The 20,461-nt window shown below is 36.8% G+C and overlaps 1 protein-coding gene across 1 annotated transcript in view; it reads right to left on the bottom strand.

The window, feature by feature from the left end:
* Window positions 1-1,231: 1,231 nt before the first annotated feature.
* The window catches only part of KPNA3 (karyopherin subunit alpha 3), a 101,646-nt gene continuing 82,416 nt past the window's right edge, over window positions 1,232-20,461 (bottom strand). Inside the window, exons 11-17 of the mRNA XM_035003444.1 lie at window positions 11,478-11,609; window positions 10,382-10,510; window positions 8,202-8,306; window positions 8,033-8,104; window positions 7,721-7,883; window positions 5,756-5,850; window positions 1,232-3,826 (exon numbers count right to left, since the gene is read on the bottom strand). Coding sequence (XP_034859335.1) covers window positions 3,728-3,826; window positions 5,756-5,850; window positions 7,721-7,883; window positions 8,033-8,104; window positions 8,202-8,306; window positions 10,382-10,510; window positions 11,478-11,609 — 795 coding nt within the window. The 3' untranslated portion in view covers window positions 1,232-3,727. The remainder of the gene's footprint in view (window positions 3,827-5,755; window positions 5,851-7,720; window positions 7,884-8,032; window positions 8,105-8,201; window positions 8,307-10,381; window positions 10,511-11,477; window positions 11,610-20,461) is intronic.

Raw genomic sequence — 20,461 nt, forward strand, 5'->3', positions numbered from 1 at the left:
GGGGTTTCATGGACAAATAAGGAGGCTAAAGGAGGTGAACAGGCTATATTCTCACATCCCTTTCCCCAAACACTTTCTCTTAATATAGTACTGAGCCTATGTCTGTCTATATACACATAGACAGATACACTCCTATCTCTATATAGTACTTTTTGAGAATCATTCTACCACTACTTTTTAGCTTTATGTACAACATAAAAAGTTCCTTAAAACTTTAGACAAATGAGTGGTGGGTTATATAGAGCACTCCTTGGGTTATATGCCTTAAGACTTAAAGCTTAATGTACAGAAATTATACTTCCTTTCTCCAAATAGATTTAATTGAAATCCCCCGGTTCAACTAGGGTTATGAAAATTCGTAACTATCACTGTAAGACAAATGACATTCATGAATTTTCACTTGCAATAATCCTCTAAAAAGGACAACTCTTCTGAAGGAAATCATGGCAAGATGACATAAAAGTACTATCACATTTATTTACTTATACACACTGACTTCTTTCAAAAATAATTTGAAGTGGCATTATACTAAAGTAAAAATATTTGTATATTCCAAAGTTCAGTTCCTCTTTTGTCCTTTTAATTAATCCAAGATTTCATTTAGAGCCACAACCTCTATCTCACAGATTACAACTTCCCAGTTTACTTCAATTACTATCTTCCACAGTTACTTGTTCTCAAGGATTAGGCTGTAAAGTTTGATTTTGTTTGTTTCATGAAAGTCATAATCACACCATTTTCTCAAATGGCCCTTCTAAGTCACGGTATTTAAACCTGAGGTAGGCAGGGAGAAGGCCACGTGACGAGGATGACAGCGGGGGCTGGAGGGACGCAGCTACAAGCTGAGGAGCCCCCAGCACTGCCAGGCACCCCAGAAGCTGGGAAGTGACAGAGAAGGGTCCTCCCCAGAGCCTCCAGAGAGGGTCCCAGCCTGCACCTTGATTTCCGACTTCTGGCCTCCAGAACTGTGCAACAGTAAGTTCCTACTGTTCTAAGCCACCTGGTTTGCGGTACCGTTATGGCAGCTCAGGAAATGAATAAAGATTTGGGTATTTCTTATTTGTCACAAAATACTCTGAAATCTAGCACTGTTATTGTCCTGGTTTGTTAGAGTGGAAGAGAGAAATTAAAATACAACGGAAGATTAATTCATGATTTGCCTCCTTGTGGCTGATGTCTGAAAAATAGTTCCAAATTTAAACACGCAGAAAACAAAACTAGGAAATTAAACTTTTAGAAATAAGCTCTTCAGTGTTTTATCGTATTTGATAGCAGCTTTTTTTTTTATTGGTTACAAAACCTAAGCCCATATACAAAATTAGGAACACATTTAGATGCCTCTTTTGAAAGAACGTTTAGTCTTTTTTAACTGAGTTTAAAAAAAATAAAAACAATGCAATTTTTCAACACTGTTCTGAAAACTTAAAAGTGCAGCAATATACTTAGTTTCCTTTGTCTACGAAATGGCGCAATTCCAATTCCAAACTGATAAGGTCACAACAAACTGAATCAAGCAAATGCATACATATGTCTGCACTACTTGATGCTAATGTTCACTTATGTTAGTTCGCACTTAAAACACAAGAGAAAATAGGAATCGGCACAGTAGAGGCCCAATTTAATCTCAATGTGTGCAAAATTTAAAAGGTAACTGTCAGTAAGTAGTATGGAGAGTCTGGAAGAAACTATACTGGAAGGGGTACAATTCACAATATCGAGAAGATTTGGACTTTAAGGGTTTCACCGAAGTTTGTGACCTTAATTAGCTTTGACTTTGTTATTCCTACTTTTAGTGAACACCACACAGTTTCAAAAATTTCAACTACAGTGTCTGAACAGGATGCAGTTACCATATGAAGCTTTAACTCAAAATTTGGATAAAGAAAAAAAGGCACAATGAACTTCAACTCAATTTTATGTGCACAAGAGTTGAAAAATCTGAGCCACCTTAAAGAGAAATTGATTCTAAAATTTATAAAACCTATAAATAATCAGAGGCCAAACCACTATATTAAAACAGATTCTCTAGCAAGTAAAAATCTTGCAGTTTAAACATACGCTTGTATCCATTTTAGATACAAGACAAAACTCACTCTTTAAAGTGGCTCCACCTTGGCAGATACATATATTTGTAATGAATGCACACCTGCTATGTGTTGTTTATCAGTGAAAACACCCCAGCTGATTCACAAAGCTCTGATGGCATCTGTCTCCTCTTCATCACAGTAAATACACCCCCCATCGGATACTAAATTCGTTTAGATTTTCTATCCCTTCACATCAATGCATTGGGAAATTATACCCAGTAAACAATAGCAACAAAACCATTTCTGTGACAGCACAAATTATTCAGTTTAAAATTTTTCAAATCCATATTCTTTCATTAATAACTGGGTCAGACAATTTACCAAAAGCTAGGACTTTACATAGTAATACCAGATATTGCAGAATTGCTTAAAGATCACTGCAAATCAGGTTTATGTCAAATAACTGCAGATTATTCCTCTACACAGATCCTTGTCTGAATCTTTTAATATATGAATATGCCTTTAGAGTAGGATCTGAATTAACTTTCCCAATACTCAAAGAATGAAGTTTTATAACACTTCTAAATAGTTGCTGGTTTGTTGCCAACCACATTATCAAAAGCACTGGTTACTAAGTAAAAAATATTTTAAGACTAAATTACAGTAAACATGAAAGCTCCACAGTTTAAACCCAATATAAATCAACCATATCCAATTATCAATTTAAAACAAAAAATATTAACTCCTGAAAGCTGAAAGCAAGATTTTTTTTTTTTAAAACATCACCAATCGGTACTTTAGACCTTTGTTTTTTGTTGTTGTTTTTTATTTGTTTTTCTCTTTATAGTCAGGGACTCTTGCTTTCAACTTAAACAGAAGTTCAAGTCCATAACAGGTTGCAGCTCAGGTAAAATACCATGCACAGCATTTGATTACTTCAAAACAGCAGGAACACACAGGCTGAAGTGAGTGGTCAAATAGGGCTTGCTGTTCTCAAAAATTAGGTATAATGGCGAAAGCATTACCATCCATAGCTAAAGTTCTTCCTCCAACCCTGGCTTCTGAGGCAGATAATAAACACATCAATTACTGGTAGATGAAGCGCAGTTTTTTTAAAACTTATCTGTTTAATCAATAACCAAGTTTCTTTTTTTAAGTTACTTTTTGTGTGTGTCAGTTCCACCAATGAAAATCATTTGGCTTGTACTTTAAAATCTATTCTTCCACATAAAGAATATGAAAATATGTTTGTGGAGGACAATGATGGAGGCTCAGATCAGACTGCACCTCTTTAAAGTCTTCCAACGTGTATATGCATCATACCAAAGTGTCTTGATCCACAGCGCACCATTTTCCAAAGGAATATCAAGTGGGCAGCTGACATGCCACCACTATGGAATATTCTAAACTGGAGACTGCAGTTGTCAGCGTGTGGCACCAGGGAACAGGGAAAAATAGGGTAGTTGAGATTGTTAAGGAGAATTCTAAAACAGTTTAGGAAATCATGCATATGCATTTACAGTCCATGTGATAGTAACTTTTGGCAACTGCAAAGTGACTGAGACATGGCTTGCTTTAGAAGCATCGAAACGAAGAGGCATGTGTGTTTTGGAGCCTTTTGTTGTTCTTCTTCTTGTCATTTGGTAGCCATCTGGTGGTGCTTCGTACTGAACTGGGAAAGATGCTGCGCTCAACTGAACTTAAAAATTAAATTCTTTTGTTTGAAGGTTGGCTGTTGGGTCAAAATTGTAAGTACCTCCTTGTGTTGCTTCAGGAATGAGGCTAGGATCTTCATCAATCTATAAAAAGCAAAAAAAAAAGTCCTTATTATGTTAAGATACTACATGTTGTGGTATAAGCAGAACTTACTTCTTATGGGAGTTCTATACAAATGTTGCATAATCATTCTGTATGTTTCAATCAATAAAAATATTTAAATCAATAATAATATTAAGAAATTTAACAATTTACTTTTTTTTTTTTTTAAAGATTTTTATTTCTTTATTTGACAGAGAGACACAGCGAGAGAGGGAACACAGCAGGGGTGAGTGGGAGAGGGAGAAGCAGGCTTCCCGCTGAGCAGGGAGCCCGATGTGGGGCTCAATCCCAGGACCCTAGGATCATGACCTGAGCTGAAGGCAGACGCTTAACGACTGAGCCACCCAGGTGCCCCCGCAATTTACTTTTTAAGTTTTTTTTTTTTTTTTTTAAGATTTATTTATTTTAGAGAGAGTGCGGGCATGAGAGCCGGAGGAAAGGGCAGAGGGAGAGAAAATCTCCAGCAGACTCCCTGCTGACCCTGGAGCCCAAAGTGGGGCTCAATCTCATGACCCTGAATCATAACCTGAGCCAAAATCAAGAGTCTAAGAGTTGGACACTCAACCGACTGAGCCACCCAGGTGCCCCAAGTAATTTAACAATTTAATTAAACTGAACACACATTTAAAAATTGCTCCAATTTTTTTACCCCCTCCCCCTTCCCTGCCCCATTCTTAAGTTTCTGTATCTGTAGATTTATTTTACCTATCTGAACACACATCATTTCTATAATTACAGTTGACCTTTGAAAAACACCGGGGGCTAGCGGCACCAACCCCTCCCCAGTGCAGAGTCAAAAATCCAAGTATAACTTCTGACTCCCCAAAACTTAACTACGAATAGCCTACTGTTGGCTGGAAGCCTTACAGATAACAAACAGTTGACTTAACATGTATTTTGTATGTCATACATATTATATACTGTATTTTTATAATGAAGTAAGCTAGAGAAAAGAAAATGTTACCAAGAAAATCATAAGAAAGAGAAAATACAGTTTTTTGAAAGATTTTAATTTGAGAGAGAGAGAGAGACAAAGAGAGCATGAGCAGGGGGAGGGACAGAGGGACAGAGGGACAAGCAGACTCCCTGCTGAGTGGGGAGCCCCACACGGGGCTCCATCCCAGGACCCTGAGATTATGACCTGACACGGTCAGATACTTAACTGACTGAGCCACCCAGGTGCCCCAGAAAATACATTTACAGTACTGTACTGTATTTATATATAAAAAAAAATCTACCTATAAGTGGACCTGTGCAGTTCAAACACTTGTTCAAAAGTCAACTGTATTACTTCTTCCCATTTAACAGATTACAAATGCAACAAGAACTGTTTTTTTTTTTTTTTTTTAAGTAATCTCTATGCCCAACGTGGGGCTCAAACTTGCAACCCTGAGATCAAGTCTCATGCTTTACTGACTGAGCCAGCCAGGTGCCCCTCAAACACCCATTTTTGTATTTTTACCTTATAATGATGTTTCAGACACAGTATTTAAAAAAAACTGATTGATGGGGGCGCCTGGGTGGTTCAGTCAGTCGGTTAAGCATCTGCCTTTGGCTCAGGTCATGCATGATCCCAGGGTCCTGGGATTGAGCCCTGCATTGGGCTCCCTGCTCAGTGGGGAGCCTGCTTCTCCCTCTCCCTCTGCTCCTCCCCCCTCTTGTGCTCTGTCAAATAAATAAATAAAATCTTAAAAAAAATAAAAATAAAAAACCGACTGATGGAAAACAATCATTAATTTTTTAAAATTTAGATTATTAAAAATAACTAGAAAATGCCACCTCAAGAGTATCTGATAGAAATATAGTATAAACTTGTAGTATTAATGATAAAAGGAAAATTCTTAGTAAGCTTAGAGTATGTCCAGGTTTTAATGTACATGCAGGCATACCATACTTTAATGTATACTTACATCATCACCAGAGAAATACTGATCTATGATTTCAAATGCTAATTTATATATGTCTTCATTTTCATGTTGCTGTAAAACTTCAATTTTCTCCAAACCTGATAAAAACAAAAAAATCAAATCATCAAGCAGACACAAATAAAAACTGTTCATTCTCACCATGGAAAATCCGAAAGAACTCAGAACACCTTCCTCCCACCACTCCCCAAAGATGACAGTTTTCTTAAAAAAACAGATAAAACTCTGAGCTGCTCTGGTTGGAGGACCAGCATCCCACCAATTTCTTCCTCTCTAGAAACCCTGAGGTACATTTGTATCTGAGGCAGACAGTAAAAAAAAACCACCTAAGCACTCCATCTGACAGATGAGGAAGCTATGGTCCAGAGGTGTAAAGCGATTTACTTCAGGTTGCATGGCAAGTCAGTGACAGAATTCGAACCAAGGCCTCCCAAGAATGTTTTAGTGGAAGCACGCTATGTCGTATAGTAATTTTTTTTAACTTTCCCTCTGTTTTCCAAATGTTATTACTTTTATACAACAAGTTTTCAGAAACTTCATGATTAACTGATATAAACAGAAGACAAAGCTTTACACTTTGAAGTAATTTCTTTTAAGAAAACAATCAAATAGGGTGCTTATATCTTATAGCCACAGTGAAATTCGGAAACAATTTTTCAAAACTATAGAATGCCTTCATGTCTATTCCCAATATATTTACTCCATGTATCAGATGCACAAGTTTATAAATTTACATCCTTAACAGTATTCTGTGAAATGTCTTTTTAGCTAGGTTATTCTGAAATAGTTGCATTTTTCTTTATTTAGTAATATAAGAACCACAAAAATGGGAATATAAGTGTCAAAGATAATGGATGTAAAGTTCTTTATAAAATTATAAAACACTAAGTAAATGTGTATCCTAATTATAAGTATACCTCCCATAGACCAAAACAACTACACTGATAAAAAGCCAAAGAGTTACAATTCTGCATCTTAAACTCCCTGGGGGTAACTGCTCTATATTAGACTACAATGCTAATTTTAAATTATCTCAAAATATCTTAAAACCAGAGTAAGAAGTGAATTAATAGTATGAAGATCTACTTCTATGACCATAGATAAAACTCCTTAACATCTCCAGGATAATTTCTTCTTGTTATTGAGAAAGTATTTCCAGTCTGAATATTTTATGATGCTATTGTGTTTGCTTTCTCTTAAAAAATAAATTGGGTAGTATAACTACACATAATAGTCAATAAAATATACAAAATAAAACATGACAATAGAATGAATTAATTTAAGGTTTGGGCAATTTAGTACATATTGAACAGGTACCTTTAAAAATAAAACTTTTAAAAATACATTTCATATGTCATTACCAGAGAAATAATTAATGTAATATTTCAAATCACAGTTTTCTCATTAAAATTTCAAAGTAACTTCTGTGGCATTAAGTTCAGCATGCAGCTCTAGCAATTGTAAGACTGAAATAAAATACCTAGATGACTCTGAAATCATTAACCTTTTCCAACAATATGGAATAGTATTTCACAAGGTAAGGTCCACACAATCACATGATATTAGGTGTAACATGAAAAAAGTGTTTCACTATCACGGATTCTAAGAAATGCTGGATTAAACAAAGCTTATGTTTCTCTACTGTAGTGGTTCTCGAGCTTTTAATTTGCTCTCACGCACTGTGACTTCAAGAGGAGTGTTTATGTTACCTAAAAAGCAACATAAACCTCTAGGAAGGCACGGAGTGACCTTCACAACCAGTTTTTCCAAAGTATGGACTAATCCTGGCTGGAAAAACCTCCTGGAATGCTAACATAGCAAACAAAGGACAGCAACATACTGATGGAACAGCAATGTCTCCTGACAGTTTTCTTCCTAATTAGTTGTCTTTAAGGGAACTATTATTTCAGCATTCCAGTGCTCAACTATTTTTCTTCAATCCACTCTTACCTCCACATTCTTCTATGATTTCAGCTATTGTGCTTGCTTCATCACCAGCCATTATCAGAATGTTTTTCAGACCATCAAGGACCACCTGAACAACTTGAGAATCTTTCACAGACAGTAAATTACAGAATGGTGGTATTACATTCTGCTGTACAAGGTACTCAACCTAGGCAACAAAAGAAACATTTTTATTTATATAATTAACTTTCCCCCAAAAAGAACATAGCACAGGGCTTCTAAACAATCAGCAGCTCCTAAACAAAAGAGTAGTATACTTTGCAGTATTAACAATCCTAATAGTTTCTCCAAACTCACTTGATCTTTTCTGCCACTTATCGTTAAGTTGCTAATTGCCCAAGCAGCTTCTTTTTGTGTTCCAAAATCCCCCTGAAGGTTAAAAAAGAAATAATTATATGAATTCTTTATTCAAAAAATCTTGGTTATAATATATTAATGTACATGATAAACTCATAATACCACTGACCTTAGCAAGCTGATGAATAATCATAGGAATTAATCCAGCATCTATTACAGCTTGAACTTGTTGCTGGTTGCCTGCCGTTATGTTGGAAAGGAACCACACTGCTTCCTATAATTGATCAAAATACAGGGTGCCTTTGTTTGAAAAATTATTTTTAATGCATTTGTATTTTTATTTTAATGTAGTTTACATATACTATAACAACATCACTTGAGTTGCATTAGGGGGAGTGCATCCAAAAAGCAATTAGGTTACACAGAATCTCTCATTTTAAACAAGTTATAAGAAAACTATTATAACCTTAAAGGATTTATAAGTCACACACCAGGTTCTATTTTAATTTTAGTGTCAAATGTTGTCTCTTCTTCTACAATTAAAAAAGTTAACTGTAAAGTTATTTTGCCATCCAATTGTGGTTAAGATGTTAACAATTGGTAAATCAGTGTTTAGAGTATATGGGTGCTCACTATACTATTCTTGCAAATTTCCCATAGGTTTGAAAAATTTCAAACTAAAATGCTGAGGGAATATGGGGTGCCTGGGTGGCTTAGTTGGTTAAGTGTCTGACTCTTGATTTGGGCTCAGGTCATGATTTCAGGGTCCTGGGATCGAGCCCCACATTGGGCTCTGCACTCAGGAGTCTGCTTGGGATTCTCTCTCTCCCTCGCGCCCCACCCCCGCCTGCCCCGCACCACACTCACTCGCGTGTGCTCGCTCTCTCTCTCTCGAATAAATAAATGTTTAAAAAAAATGTTGAGGGAATAAAATGGAGTTTTATTCCACCTCGAGGGTCCCATGATGATCCCAAGTGCAAATAACACAAATGCTCAAGGTGAAAAACCTCTGAGGAGACTAACTGGCTGCTGAGGCTGAGTGGGTATCTATACGAACCCTTTTTCTTTCCCCCATGATACCTTCACTTAGAGCATATCGATCACAGGCCAGAACTTCTCTGCACCCACTTCTGTCCGGCTTCCTCACTTCTCAGCTCTGTTTCCAATTATGGAATACATTTAGCTGTAAAAATCACCTATATTATTGAAATTTCTACAGGAAAAATAACTGGCCCAGAGTCTAAAAGACTCTGGCATCTTTCCCTTCATTGGAACAAATGTATTCATAAAATGCACTTTTTGACAACATGCTTTTCTTAAGAATCCAACTGTCAAATTATAGTTGAGTAACTACAGAAATATAGCTATGACACAGAAGAAATGATCAATTCTGTTGGTTTTGGGGATGGTGGCATTTCAGGCAGATAAAACTACATTAAACTAAATGCAAATCAAAACCACGAGACATCATTTCACAACTACTAGGGTGGCTACGATAATAATTTAAAAAAAGGAATTGGAACCCTCATACAGTGCTTGTGGAAACATAAAATGGTGTAGCCGCTAGGGAAAACAATTTGGCAGTTCCTCAAAAAGCCAAACATAGAATTACCATATGACTGGGCAGTTCTACTCCTAGATATATACCCAAAAGAACTGAAAGCAGGGACCCAAATAGCCACTTGCATGCCAGTGTTCACTGCAACATTATTCACAACAGCCAAAAGGGAGAAAAACTCCAAGTGTCCATCAACAGATGAATGGATAAATAGAATGTGGTATATATGTACAATGGAATATTTATTCAGCTATAAAAAGAAATGAAGTTCTGATACATGCTCCAACATGGATGAACCTTAAAAAAATTATGCAATGTGAAATAAGGCAGACACAAAAGGAATTAAATACTGAAGTATATATTTAAACAATTAATAATAAGTTTATATCTTAACTTTGAAATTTTAAAAAAGACTTTTTTGATCCTTTAATTTAGGCATTGCCTCTTTTGGTCCAGTCTAATTTCATAGGGAGATTAAATTATGATCTCTCTGTATATAAAAAATACCAGCCATCCAATGAGAGATTCTGTATGTATTCTCACTTAGTGGCTACTAATTTACTGATTCTTGCTACTGCCCAATCTATTTAAATAAAAACACTGGTTATTTTATCAGGGCAGCACTTATAACAAAATAACTGCAGAGGTGATTTGAAATAATTCTCATCTTAACTACAGTGGTTTTGAAGACAATCATGATTGAACAAATAGCAACAGAAAACAAGGGGACAGTGAACAATGAAATATACAGAGAGAAAGAAATGCACCAGTGAGACAATTATATGCCTTACCTTATTTATCTTCTCTTTTGGGTGTGATAAGAGATTTGGGAAGTGCGACAGGACATCACAGTTGAGAACGACCTGGGTCTGCTCATCGGTGCCAGTCACTATGTTGCCAACTGCTCGGAGGGCTGCCGTCTGGGGTGGGGATAAAACACTTTCTATAAATTTATTTGTTTATGATGAAGCGGATTCTATTTTTTTCATAATCTTGAGAAAATGTAAAAATGCAAGGGGTAGACACTTACTGTATTCTTAGAAAAGTACTACATAGAACTGAGAGGCAATTTTGAATTTTAAATAAGTCTTGTAAAAAATGGAACTATACAGAAAAATTGTGTAAAAAACTGCTGAAAAGATTCAAAAACTAAAAAGAAATGATAATTTAAAAAGTAAAGTTTCAAAAAAAAAAAAGTAAAGGTTCATTTTAACAGCAGCTATTTTTTATCTATTACTAATTTAGTACCACAGAAATACTTTAATAAAGGCCTGGAGTGGGCATGTATTTCCATCTAGACAGTCACTCTGGCAGAAGTGGAATGAATATCCATCAGCCACCCACCCCTAATTAGAGTGAGGAGAAAGGAGAGAGGAGGAAATGCAGCTAGGATGCTGTTTCAATTATTTGGAGGGGAAAAAAAGAGTCTTGAACTAAATCAGTGGCTCTAGATACATAATGAGCAGACAGATCTGAAAGCTATAAAAAGAATGAACAGGACTCTATAATGGAGGCTAAATGAAAGGAGGAATCAAGGTTTCAAGCTTGAACTATGTGGTCTACTGAAAGGGGATATATAAAGAGGAGCAGGTTTGTAGGAGAAGATGATACATTTTAATTTTGTCTGGTTAAAATGGCAATGGATGCTTGAAGGAGTTCTTAGAGGAGATGTCTGAGACCTCAACGAAAACTGGCTATTGTCAGTTTGAAACTCTGCAAAGAATCCGGGTGAGATAAAGATCTGGAAACCAACAAAATCAGGTTCAGTAAAATAGAGGAGAAATATCGAAGATACGTACATAGAGACAGAACTGAAACCTGGTGTTCAAGTTAACAGGTTATATAGTAAACACAATTCTATACAAGTAAGAAAAATAAGATACTTACTTGAACTTTCACTTCCTGGTGGCTCAGCAGGGGCACAAGAAATGGCACAACCCCTGAATCAATAACCATCTGTATCTGCTCATTACCTCCATCTGTCAGATACGACAGAGCCCAAACAGTATCTACAAGAATCTACAGAAAGTAAAAAAGAATTACCAGTTTAGGTATTTGTTTGAATGCTTAAAATACATTAACATACCTCAGGGGCAGTGACATAAAAAGTAATTAAACTTTATGTTTTAGTTTGGTGGCAAAAATATCTGCTTACCTGATAAATCTACTAAGCAGCAGAGAACTTTCTCAATGCTTACCTACCTCAGATCATTCTTCACAAATATGAGACAGAAGTCTGAGACAACTTCTACCCTAACTTCTGCCTTTATATATCAGAGAGATGAATTTAAAAACAGGCCAAGGGGCGCCTGGGGGGCTCCTTCGGTTAAGCATCCAACTCTTGATTTCGGCTCAGGTCATGATCTCAGGGTGGTGAGATCAAGCCCCGCATCAGGCTCCGCGCTGAGTAGGGAGTTGAGCCTGCTTGAGATTCTCTCCCTTTCCTTCTGCCTCTCTCCCTGCTTGTGTACGTGCCCGTGCGCGCGCTCTCTCTCTCTCTCTAAAATAAATAAATAAATCTTAAAAAAAAAAAAACCAACAGGGAGAGAAGTTTTTCTCTCTGCCCCACAAATTGAGTACCTAATAATCATAAGGAAACACTTTATATACAGAACAAGACCATATACCAGCTGCTTCATGGCTAGAAAAGACCAAAAAGATACTAGTGGTTTTCAAACATGTTTAGCAATATAATTAATTTTTCAGGCTATTAAAGTAAACAGTTAAAAGAAATAAGTTGGCATTTTAACTTTGGGGGAAAAATTATTTGCAAAGCCCTTGAAAAAGGTCTCCAAGTGAAGAGCAGAGTATAAACCATGCCCTACACCCATCTGATTTTGCAAATAATAAACAAAAGAAAGACTCAAGTTTGTTGACTCACTCAAAGTCAAAGAGTTTATATGTAAGCACAGATCTTATCTCATGTGAAATCCAGAGATGTTACTTACTAAGGTATCCAAATTAAAGATATTCTGTTGCTTTAAAATAATGCCACTTGAATTAAAATCCATCTATATATCCTTCAAAAAATAAAGAGATGAATAAAAAGAGCAAATAAAACCACATATAGGGGCGCCTGGGTGGCTCAGTTGGTTAAGCATCTGCCCTCAGCTCAGGTCATGATCTCAGAGTCCTGGGATCGAGTCCTGCATTGGGCTTCCTGCTTAGTGGGGTGTCTGCTTCTCCCTCTGCCTCTTCCCCCTGGTTGCATGCCCTCTCTCTCTAATAAATAAATAATAAAATCTTAAAAACAAACACATATAGCCCACACCCTCAGCATTAGTAGGAGTCAGAGAATACTACAAATTTCAAATTACCTGTAAGAAAAGAAAAAATTAAATTCTAGTTTTTGTCTGGGCCTCCTGCCCCAAGCCTATGTAAGACTTCAGAGAAGAGGAGAGGGGAGGAGAGTAAAGTGTTTAAAAGTAACATATCCTAGTAAAACTATTTCACATTACTGGGACAGAGACCATGTGGTTCCAAAAGCCTATGATATTTACTACTTGTCCTTTTCAGGAAAATATGCTGACACCTTCTGCACTAGAGAATGAGCTTCATTCAACTAAGAGATGCCTGAGGAAATATTTCATTGTAGATCACAGACTAAAATAAACGTGGGATAAGAGTGGAAGAATAATTTATAAATGGTATATGTTCTGAAGAAATAGAAATATTGCAACTTCAAAAATGGGAGGACAGAAGGGAGCTATGCCTGAAAACTGAGCCCACCTACCATCCCACCCAGCACTAAGGCCCCCCTACTGACGGGTGTCTGCAGATGTTGTGTGTGTGGGCAAAGCCTGTCTACTACCCAGTCTGGCAGTAACAGGTAATAAGATTTATACAGAAACCAGAGTCACATAACACAACACCCAAAATGTACAGGCTTACAAATGAAAAATAACTTGTCATACCAAGAACCAGGAACCTCTCAACTCAAAAGGGAAAAGACAGTCAACAGATGTCAATACTGAGATGACAAAGATATCAGAAGTATCTGACAAAAGATTTTCAAGGAACTATCATAAAAATACTTCAGTGAACAATTATGAATATATTTAAAACAAATAAATATAGGAAATCTCAGCAAAGAAACAGCAAAGAAACAAAAGATATAAAGAAGAACCAAACAAAATTTTAAATGGAAAAAGTCAGTAACCCAAATTTAAAACTCACTGGAAGGACTCACTAATAAAATTGAAAAAGGGAAAAAAAATCCACAAATTCAAAGATAGATCAATACAAATCACCCAATCTGAGTAACAGGAAAAACAAACTTCATGAGAGTTGTAGAACAGTAACAAAAGATCTAACACTGTGCCATCAAGAGTCCCAGGAGAAGTGGAGCTGAAAAATATTTAAAGAAATAATGGCAGAAAATTTCCTATATTTGGCAAAAGATTAAGCAGATTCAAAAATGGGAGGATGAGGCAAGAGAAAGGAGAAAACAGAATAAGCTCCTCAATTATTGTATAGGTATTAGGAGTCAAAAAATATTATTAAAATCAGATACAAGAAAAGGGCATTATAAAAGGTGTAAGTATAAAGGTAACATTAGAACAAAAACAAACCTTTTAAGAAAAAAAGAGCACAGGGTTGTGAGACTGAGGTCTGCGTCAGGCCTCACACAAAATATTATACAAAATAACGTGACAGAGTTGAAGCTAAACATATCAAACAATATGACCAGGATTAACTCACCTATAAACAAGAAAAAGATTCTTAAATTGGCTCCCAAAACAGAACCCAGTTCTATGCTGTGTACAAGAGACACATCTAAAATTAAGTAATTCAAAAAGGCTAAAAATAAAAGAATAGTAAAGTAAACAGTACATGGAAGTAAAGTTGAAAATCTATAGATGAAATGAATAATTTCCTAGGACAACAGTTTACAAAAACTGACCTCAGAAGAGATAGACAGCTTAAGCAAGATAATTTCCATAGCAAAGATAAAGAAAATCATCAAGGAACTAACCCCATGTAGTACCAACACCCGAAGTTTCAAGGGCAACACTATCATTCTTCAAAGATCAGACAGACCCAATGTTATATAAATTGTTTTAGAGCATAAAAAAATAAAGGAAGCATAATGTTGATACCTAAACATTAAAAAAGCAATAAAAACATAATATTAGTGCCTCATAAAGATAGCATAAAACTGCAAACCAGTATCACTTACGTGAATACTGGTATAAAAATTCAAAATAAAACATTAGTGAACAGGATCCCATACCACACTAAGAAAACAATGTATGATGATCAAGTGGAATTATTTAAGAAATGCAAAGACTGGGGGGGCGCCTGGGTGGCTCAGTTGGTTGAGCGTCTGACTCTTGGTTTTGGCTCAGGTCATGATCTTGCAGTCATGAGATCAAGCCCTGTATGGGGCTCTGTACTCAACGGGGAGCCTGCTTGGGATTTTCTCTCTCCCTCTGTCCCTCCCCACTGCTCACATTCTCCCTCCCTCCCTCTCTCATAAATAATTAAATCAATCAATCAATCAATCAATCAATCTTAAAAAAAAAAGAAATCCAAAGATGGTTCAATTTTAGAAATATCATTAATATGTCACATTAGCAGATTTAAGGAGAAAAATCATCGTTATCTCCACAGACACTGAAAAATTCAACACCCATTCTTTTTTTTTAAAGGGGGGAGTCAGGGGGAGAGGGAGAGAGAGAATCTTAAGTAGGCTCCATACCCAGTGGGGAGCCTGACGCAGACCTCAGTCTCACAACCCTGAGATCATGACCTGAGTAGAAATCAAGAGTTGGACACTTAACTGACTGAGCCACCCAGGTGCCCCTCAACACCCATTCTTGATGTCAACACTCAAAATAGGATTTTATGGATATTTGCTTAACATAATAAAAAACCTATTAACTTAGGAAACAAATTTAGATTCAACAAGAGACTGATAAATTTGTTTACATAAAAAGCAAAAGTCTGAATGGCAAAATATATCGATGACAAAAGACAAATTAGGAAAATACCTGAAATATGTATCACAAATAAAGAGCTAATATCCTTAATATATAAAGAACTCTTAAAAGCTAAGGAAAAAGGACAAAAATCCGATCGAAAAACAGGTTATTTGCAAAGATTTGAAAATGGCCCTTAAATATATGAAATCATGTCCAATGTCACTCATTAAAAAAAAAAAAAGAAATGCAAATTAAAACTTGATACACAGTTTCTTACTTATCAGACTGGCAAAAATTAAAAATGTGACACCACATTCTATTTGTAAGGCTATGGAGAAAGTCACTTTATGGTGCTGCTAGGGAATACAAAATGGCATAGCCTCTAAGACAAGGAATTTGGGCAGTATATAACAAAATTATAATGCATTCGCTCTTTGACCTAGCAATCCTGTTTCTAGGGATTTACCCTTAAGTGTATCTCCAATAATATGAAAATACACAGGATTATTTACCGCTACGTTATTTATATTTGCAAAATTCAGGAAATAGCCTAAATACCTATCCGTAATAGTGTGTTTGAATAAACCATGTTCACAAAACAATACTGGTTGCCTGGGCCTGTACTTTAGGAGGCTGCTAAATAAAATGTAACCTTTTCTCCATCATGTGGCACCTACTACTAGCAGAAGACCACTTTTTTCTAATATTCAGAGGCCTGGAAAAATGAAATAGTTAAAGTTTCTTAGCTGAGGTCAGTTAATAATTTTCAGTGGGATCTCCACAACAATATCTGAAAAACCGGTAGGGTAAGGTAAGCTACAGCTAAGTCCTAGGCCTCCTCAAACTGCAGACACCTCTAGTCTCTCTTTAATTTTGTTTAGTAATATAATTGGGTCCTCACTGAAAATTTCATTTTATTTAAAAATGTTTTTTATTTCATTTTTTGAGAGCGAGCGAGCACACGAGCACGCACCAATGTGCAGGATCAAGAGGAAGGGCAGAGGGAGAGGGGGTGAGAATCTTAAGCAGGCTCCACACCCAGTGCAGAGCCCGACGCAAAACTTGATCTCAGGACCCTGAGATCATTACCTGAGTCAAAATCAAGAGTTGGACGCTTAACCGACTGAGCCACCAAGGTGCCCCTGAAAATTTCATATTAAAAAAGTTCTAAAAACTTTGAAATTCATAGCATGTGGTTATCAGGCCACTCTAGCTTCTTCTGTTTTCATCAAAGTCTGCTTTTCTCATCTCCATTATCAGGCTAACACCGCTCTCTCTATGATGCTTACCTTTTGTTGCCTTTTCCCATGTAAGCTGCTTCTGTTATTTTACACCTTCCCCCTCTACTATTCTTTTTTCTGGGTTTTCCCTTTTTCATGATTTCCACGCTAAACTACTAAACTACCTGGCTTTTACAGCCACTAATAGTCAATGAGTATACTCTTCTTCCAGTTAATCATCTGATTAATACTGTGCTAACAAAGTCTTCAGTAATCCTGGGCTACTTTAATTATTTTTCACTATTCATGTCTGTTTTTTCTCTGCTAGAAAGCTTTAAAAGTTTTTACTTCAGCTAATATTTCAGATACTTGAAGACTGCTAGAAAGCTGATCTCGAGACACACAATAGAAGGCATATATGCACACACGCAAAAGGCTGACAACTCTATATGGTTAATATTTTGAGATAATAATTCTGAAAACTGGTATATGAACCAAAGGAAAATCTCCAACTCAAAGTCTTCCAATAAGAATATGCTCAGCTCAAAGACCTTCACTGATTTATGTCACCTCCAATAAATGTGCTAACCAATAATGTCCTGTTAGGCACTCTTACAGAAAACTGCTATTAACTAACATACACAGCATTTCCTAGAAGATTAGGTATCAATGGAATGTCTATGGGATGTCAACTTCACACATGCTTCAGAGACAACTAGAGCTGATTTGGGTTACAACTGTGTACTTATATTTAATCCTTATATGCAGTAATGGGTAACTGAGAAGACTAGGGGTACCATCCTACACATTCCAAAGAAAAGGACCGGCTCTTGATTAGCTCCTTTGAGATAACCTCTAAGCTCTTGGATTATCCTGCCTGATTACATTGTATACCTGAGATCTTGGGCAAATAGCTTATGCAACAATGTGATTTTATGTGAATATCTCTTTTAGTTTGCTTGAAGTTGTGGGCCACACTGTATCAGTTTGACCTCCAGAAGGGGATGGAGACTGAGAAGCTAAGGGCAGTCATGGGGGCTGTCCAAGCCTATATGACTAACCCCCAATAAATACCCTGCACACCAAAGTTCAGGAGGTTCCTGGTTAGTAATATTTCATACGTTCATATGTGTCACTCATGGCTGCTGGGAAAATAAAGCATTGTCCTGTATTACAACTCTACTGGGAGAGGAGAACTGGAAGCTTGCACCTGGTTTCTCCTAAACTCTACCCCCTTTGCCTTTGTTGATTTTAATATTGTGAAATAATATATACATATTTATACATGTAAATAGTATAAATATTTATATATATAGGTGTCTGTCCCTGGCACTCTGTCCTGGCTCAGAGCTCCTAAAACTCCTGTAATTTCTTAAGCAATAAGAACACTAAGAACATCTCTTGTTCTAGTATCTGTCTTTGACCCTGCCCTGACACCGGACTCCTAAACTCTTATAAATTCCTAAGTGATAAGAGACCTAGGAGCATCTTTTGTTCTATTGAAGTGAGTCTGGGTGGGCTCCTGGATGGATGCTGGTTGCCAGAAAGACCAAGCCCTGATAAGAAGTTTGGAGTTTTCAACCCTATCCAGAGAGGGGAGAGGGGCTGGAAATGGAGTTAACAACTGATCATGCCTACAAGAGGAAACCTGCGTAAAAATCCCAATAGTACAAATTGGTTCAGTGAGCTTCCTGGATAGAGCTCCTGCCCTTAGGGCCCTCCTGGATTTTGCTCTTTGTATCTCTTCATCTATATCCTTTATCATCTCCTTTAATAAACTGGTAAATATAAGTGTTACCCTGAGTTCTGTGAGCCACTTTAACAAATTAACCTAACTGAACTCAAGGACAGGGCTGTTGGAACTCCCGATCTACAGGCAGTTAGTCAGAAGCACAGGTGACAACTGGTGTCTGAAGTGTGAGACTGCTGGGGTGGGGGACCTGAGAGAAATGAATGCTTAACCTGTGGGATCAGACACTCTCTCCAGGTAGACTGTATCACATCAAATTAAATTACAGGATACCCAGTTGGTATCACAGAGACTTGCCTTTTGTTGTGGGGAAAACCCTATACATCTGGCAACCAGAAGTGTCAGAAGTGAAGTAGGCTGTGTGAGTAGTAAAGAAGACATACAGAAGATAAACACATAGCTGGGAAGGACTGGGATTTTCCCTACATAGAAAGGGAAAAACTAAGTTTTTCCTAAATGAATCTGTATCCTTTTGCTGTAATAAACTATAAGCATGAGTGTAACAGCTTTTCTCTCTTTCTAGCAGTTCAATGAACCTGAGGGTGGTCTCAGGGACCCCTGACACGCTTATCATCAAGTGTCACTAACAATCAAGTCTCCACACACAACCAATCTGCTACAACTGATTAATTTCATTTGCACCAGCAATACAATAAGCTAGATATCAAATGTTAGGTAACACTCAAAATTGTCTGGGCATGTTAAGCCATGGATGTACAACTTTGAAAAGGGTAGGAAAATCAAATGCTACAGAACTACTGCAACGGCAAATTAACTTTAAGAAGCACAATAACTAGAATGCAATAAACACAGACTGACCTCAATCAGTCCAGATTTTTTCTCTAGTCCTAAGGGTTAATATTTAGTTTTTCTTCTAATGTCACATAGGCATATTGCAATCCATAAACCAACGAATTATCTCCACAACCCAACCCAGCTTCTCCAACATTCTCACTAGTCACTATCTCATAAATTAAGTCGCTCCGGCTGTTTCATTCCTCTGCCTGCTGCTATTCTTGTTTTCCGTTGTGTCCTACACCTTAAAACCCAAATTAGAAAGATGTGTATGACTTCCTCTTCTCTTGCCACCGATATTAAACCCAGCAAATTTATCACTGAAACATTTCTAGAGTCTTCTCTTGTCTTCCTGATATCTAAGCTCTAGTACTGGTGCTAATTTTCTCTCATCCATACTACAAAAGCACCATCAATTTGTCTTTCCAACTCCACCTTCCCCTAAAAACTACACTCCACTTAATGGTATGAATCATCGACCCAGAATACAAATTAGACCATTATTCTTTGGTTCAATATCAGCTACATAAAAAGTATATACGGCTCTTAAGGTGGTATATAAGATGCTGTATGATTCAGAAACTGCTGAATTTCTGCTGTATTTTTCCCTACTCTTTGTTTTTATAACTTATTCTTCCATCTCTCTAGTTTTAACAACTGCTTTGCTGGCTCTTCCTCCCTTGATGTCACTGCTCAAATGCAGAGCATTTCTTAGAATTCAACTTTTAGCCCCTTTCCCATATTTTCATGAATCCCTTAAATACTGATAAATAAGTCTGTATTGTGTTTTCCTTCTTAGAATATTGCTATGGAGGAACAAGTAAGTCAGAATCGATATGTCTGCCCTACAATAGACTCATCATCTTTCTCTACCAGTCTCATCCTTTTGCTTTACTCCTTCTGATTGTTATGGCATTATTATCCATGTGGACTGCTCAATTAGAAACCAAAGTAATTTTTACTTTTCCTTCAATTTGATCCTTTCCTCTTGAAGTTGTACTATTTTATCTCTTAATATCTAAGCTTTTCCTCTCTTAACCATTACTGTTTCTAATTCAGACCTTCATCAACTTCTTTAAACCAATTATGAGAGCAAAATAAGCCTACTTACATTCATACCTTCCCCATTCCAAACCCTGCATACCTCTTCTAAGTTATCAGACCATAACAGATATGAGCACA

The sequence above is a fragment of the Mirounga leonina genome, unplaced genomic scaffold (assembly GCF_011800145.1).
Source record: "Mirounga leonina isolate KUSES-001 unplaced genomic scaffold, KU_Mleo_1.0 Mir_127, whole genome shotgun sequence".
Classification (NCBI taxonomy): Eukaryota; Metazoa; Chordata; class Mammalia; order Carnivora; family Phocidae; genus Mirounga; species Mirounga leonina.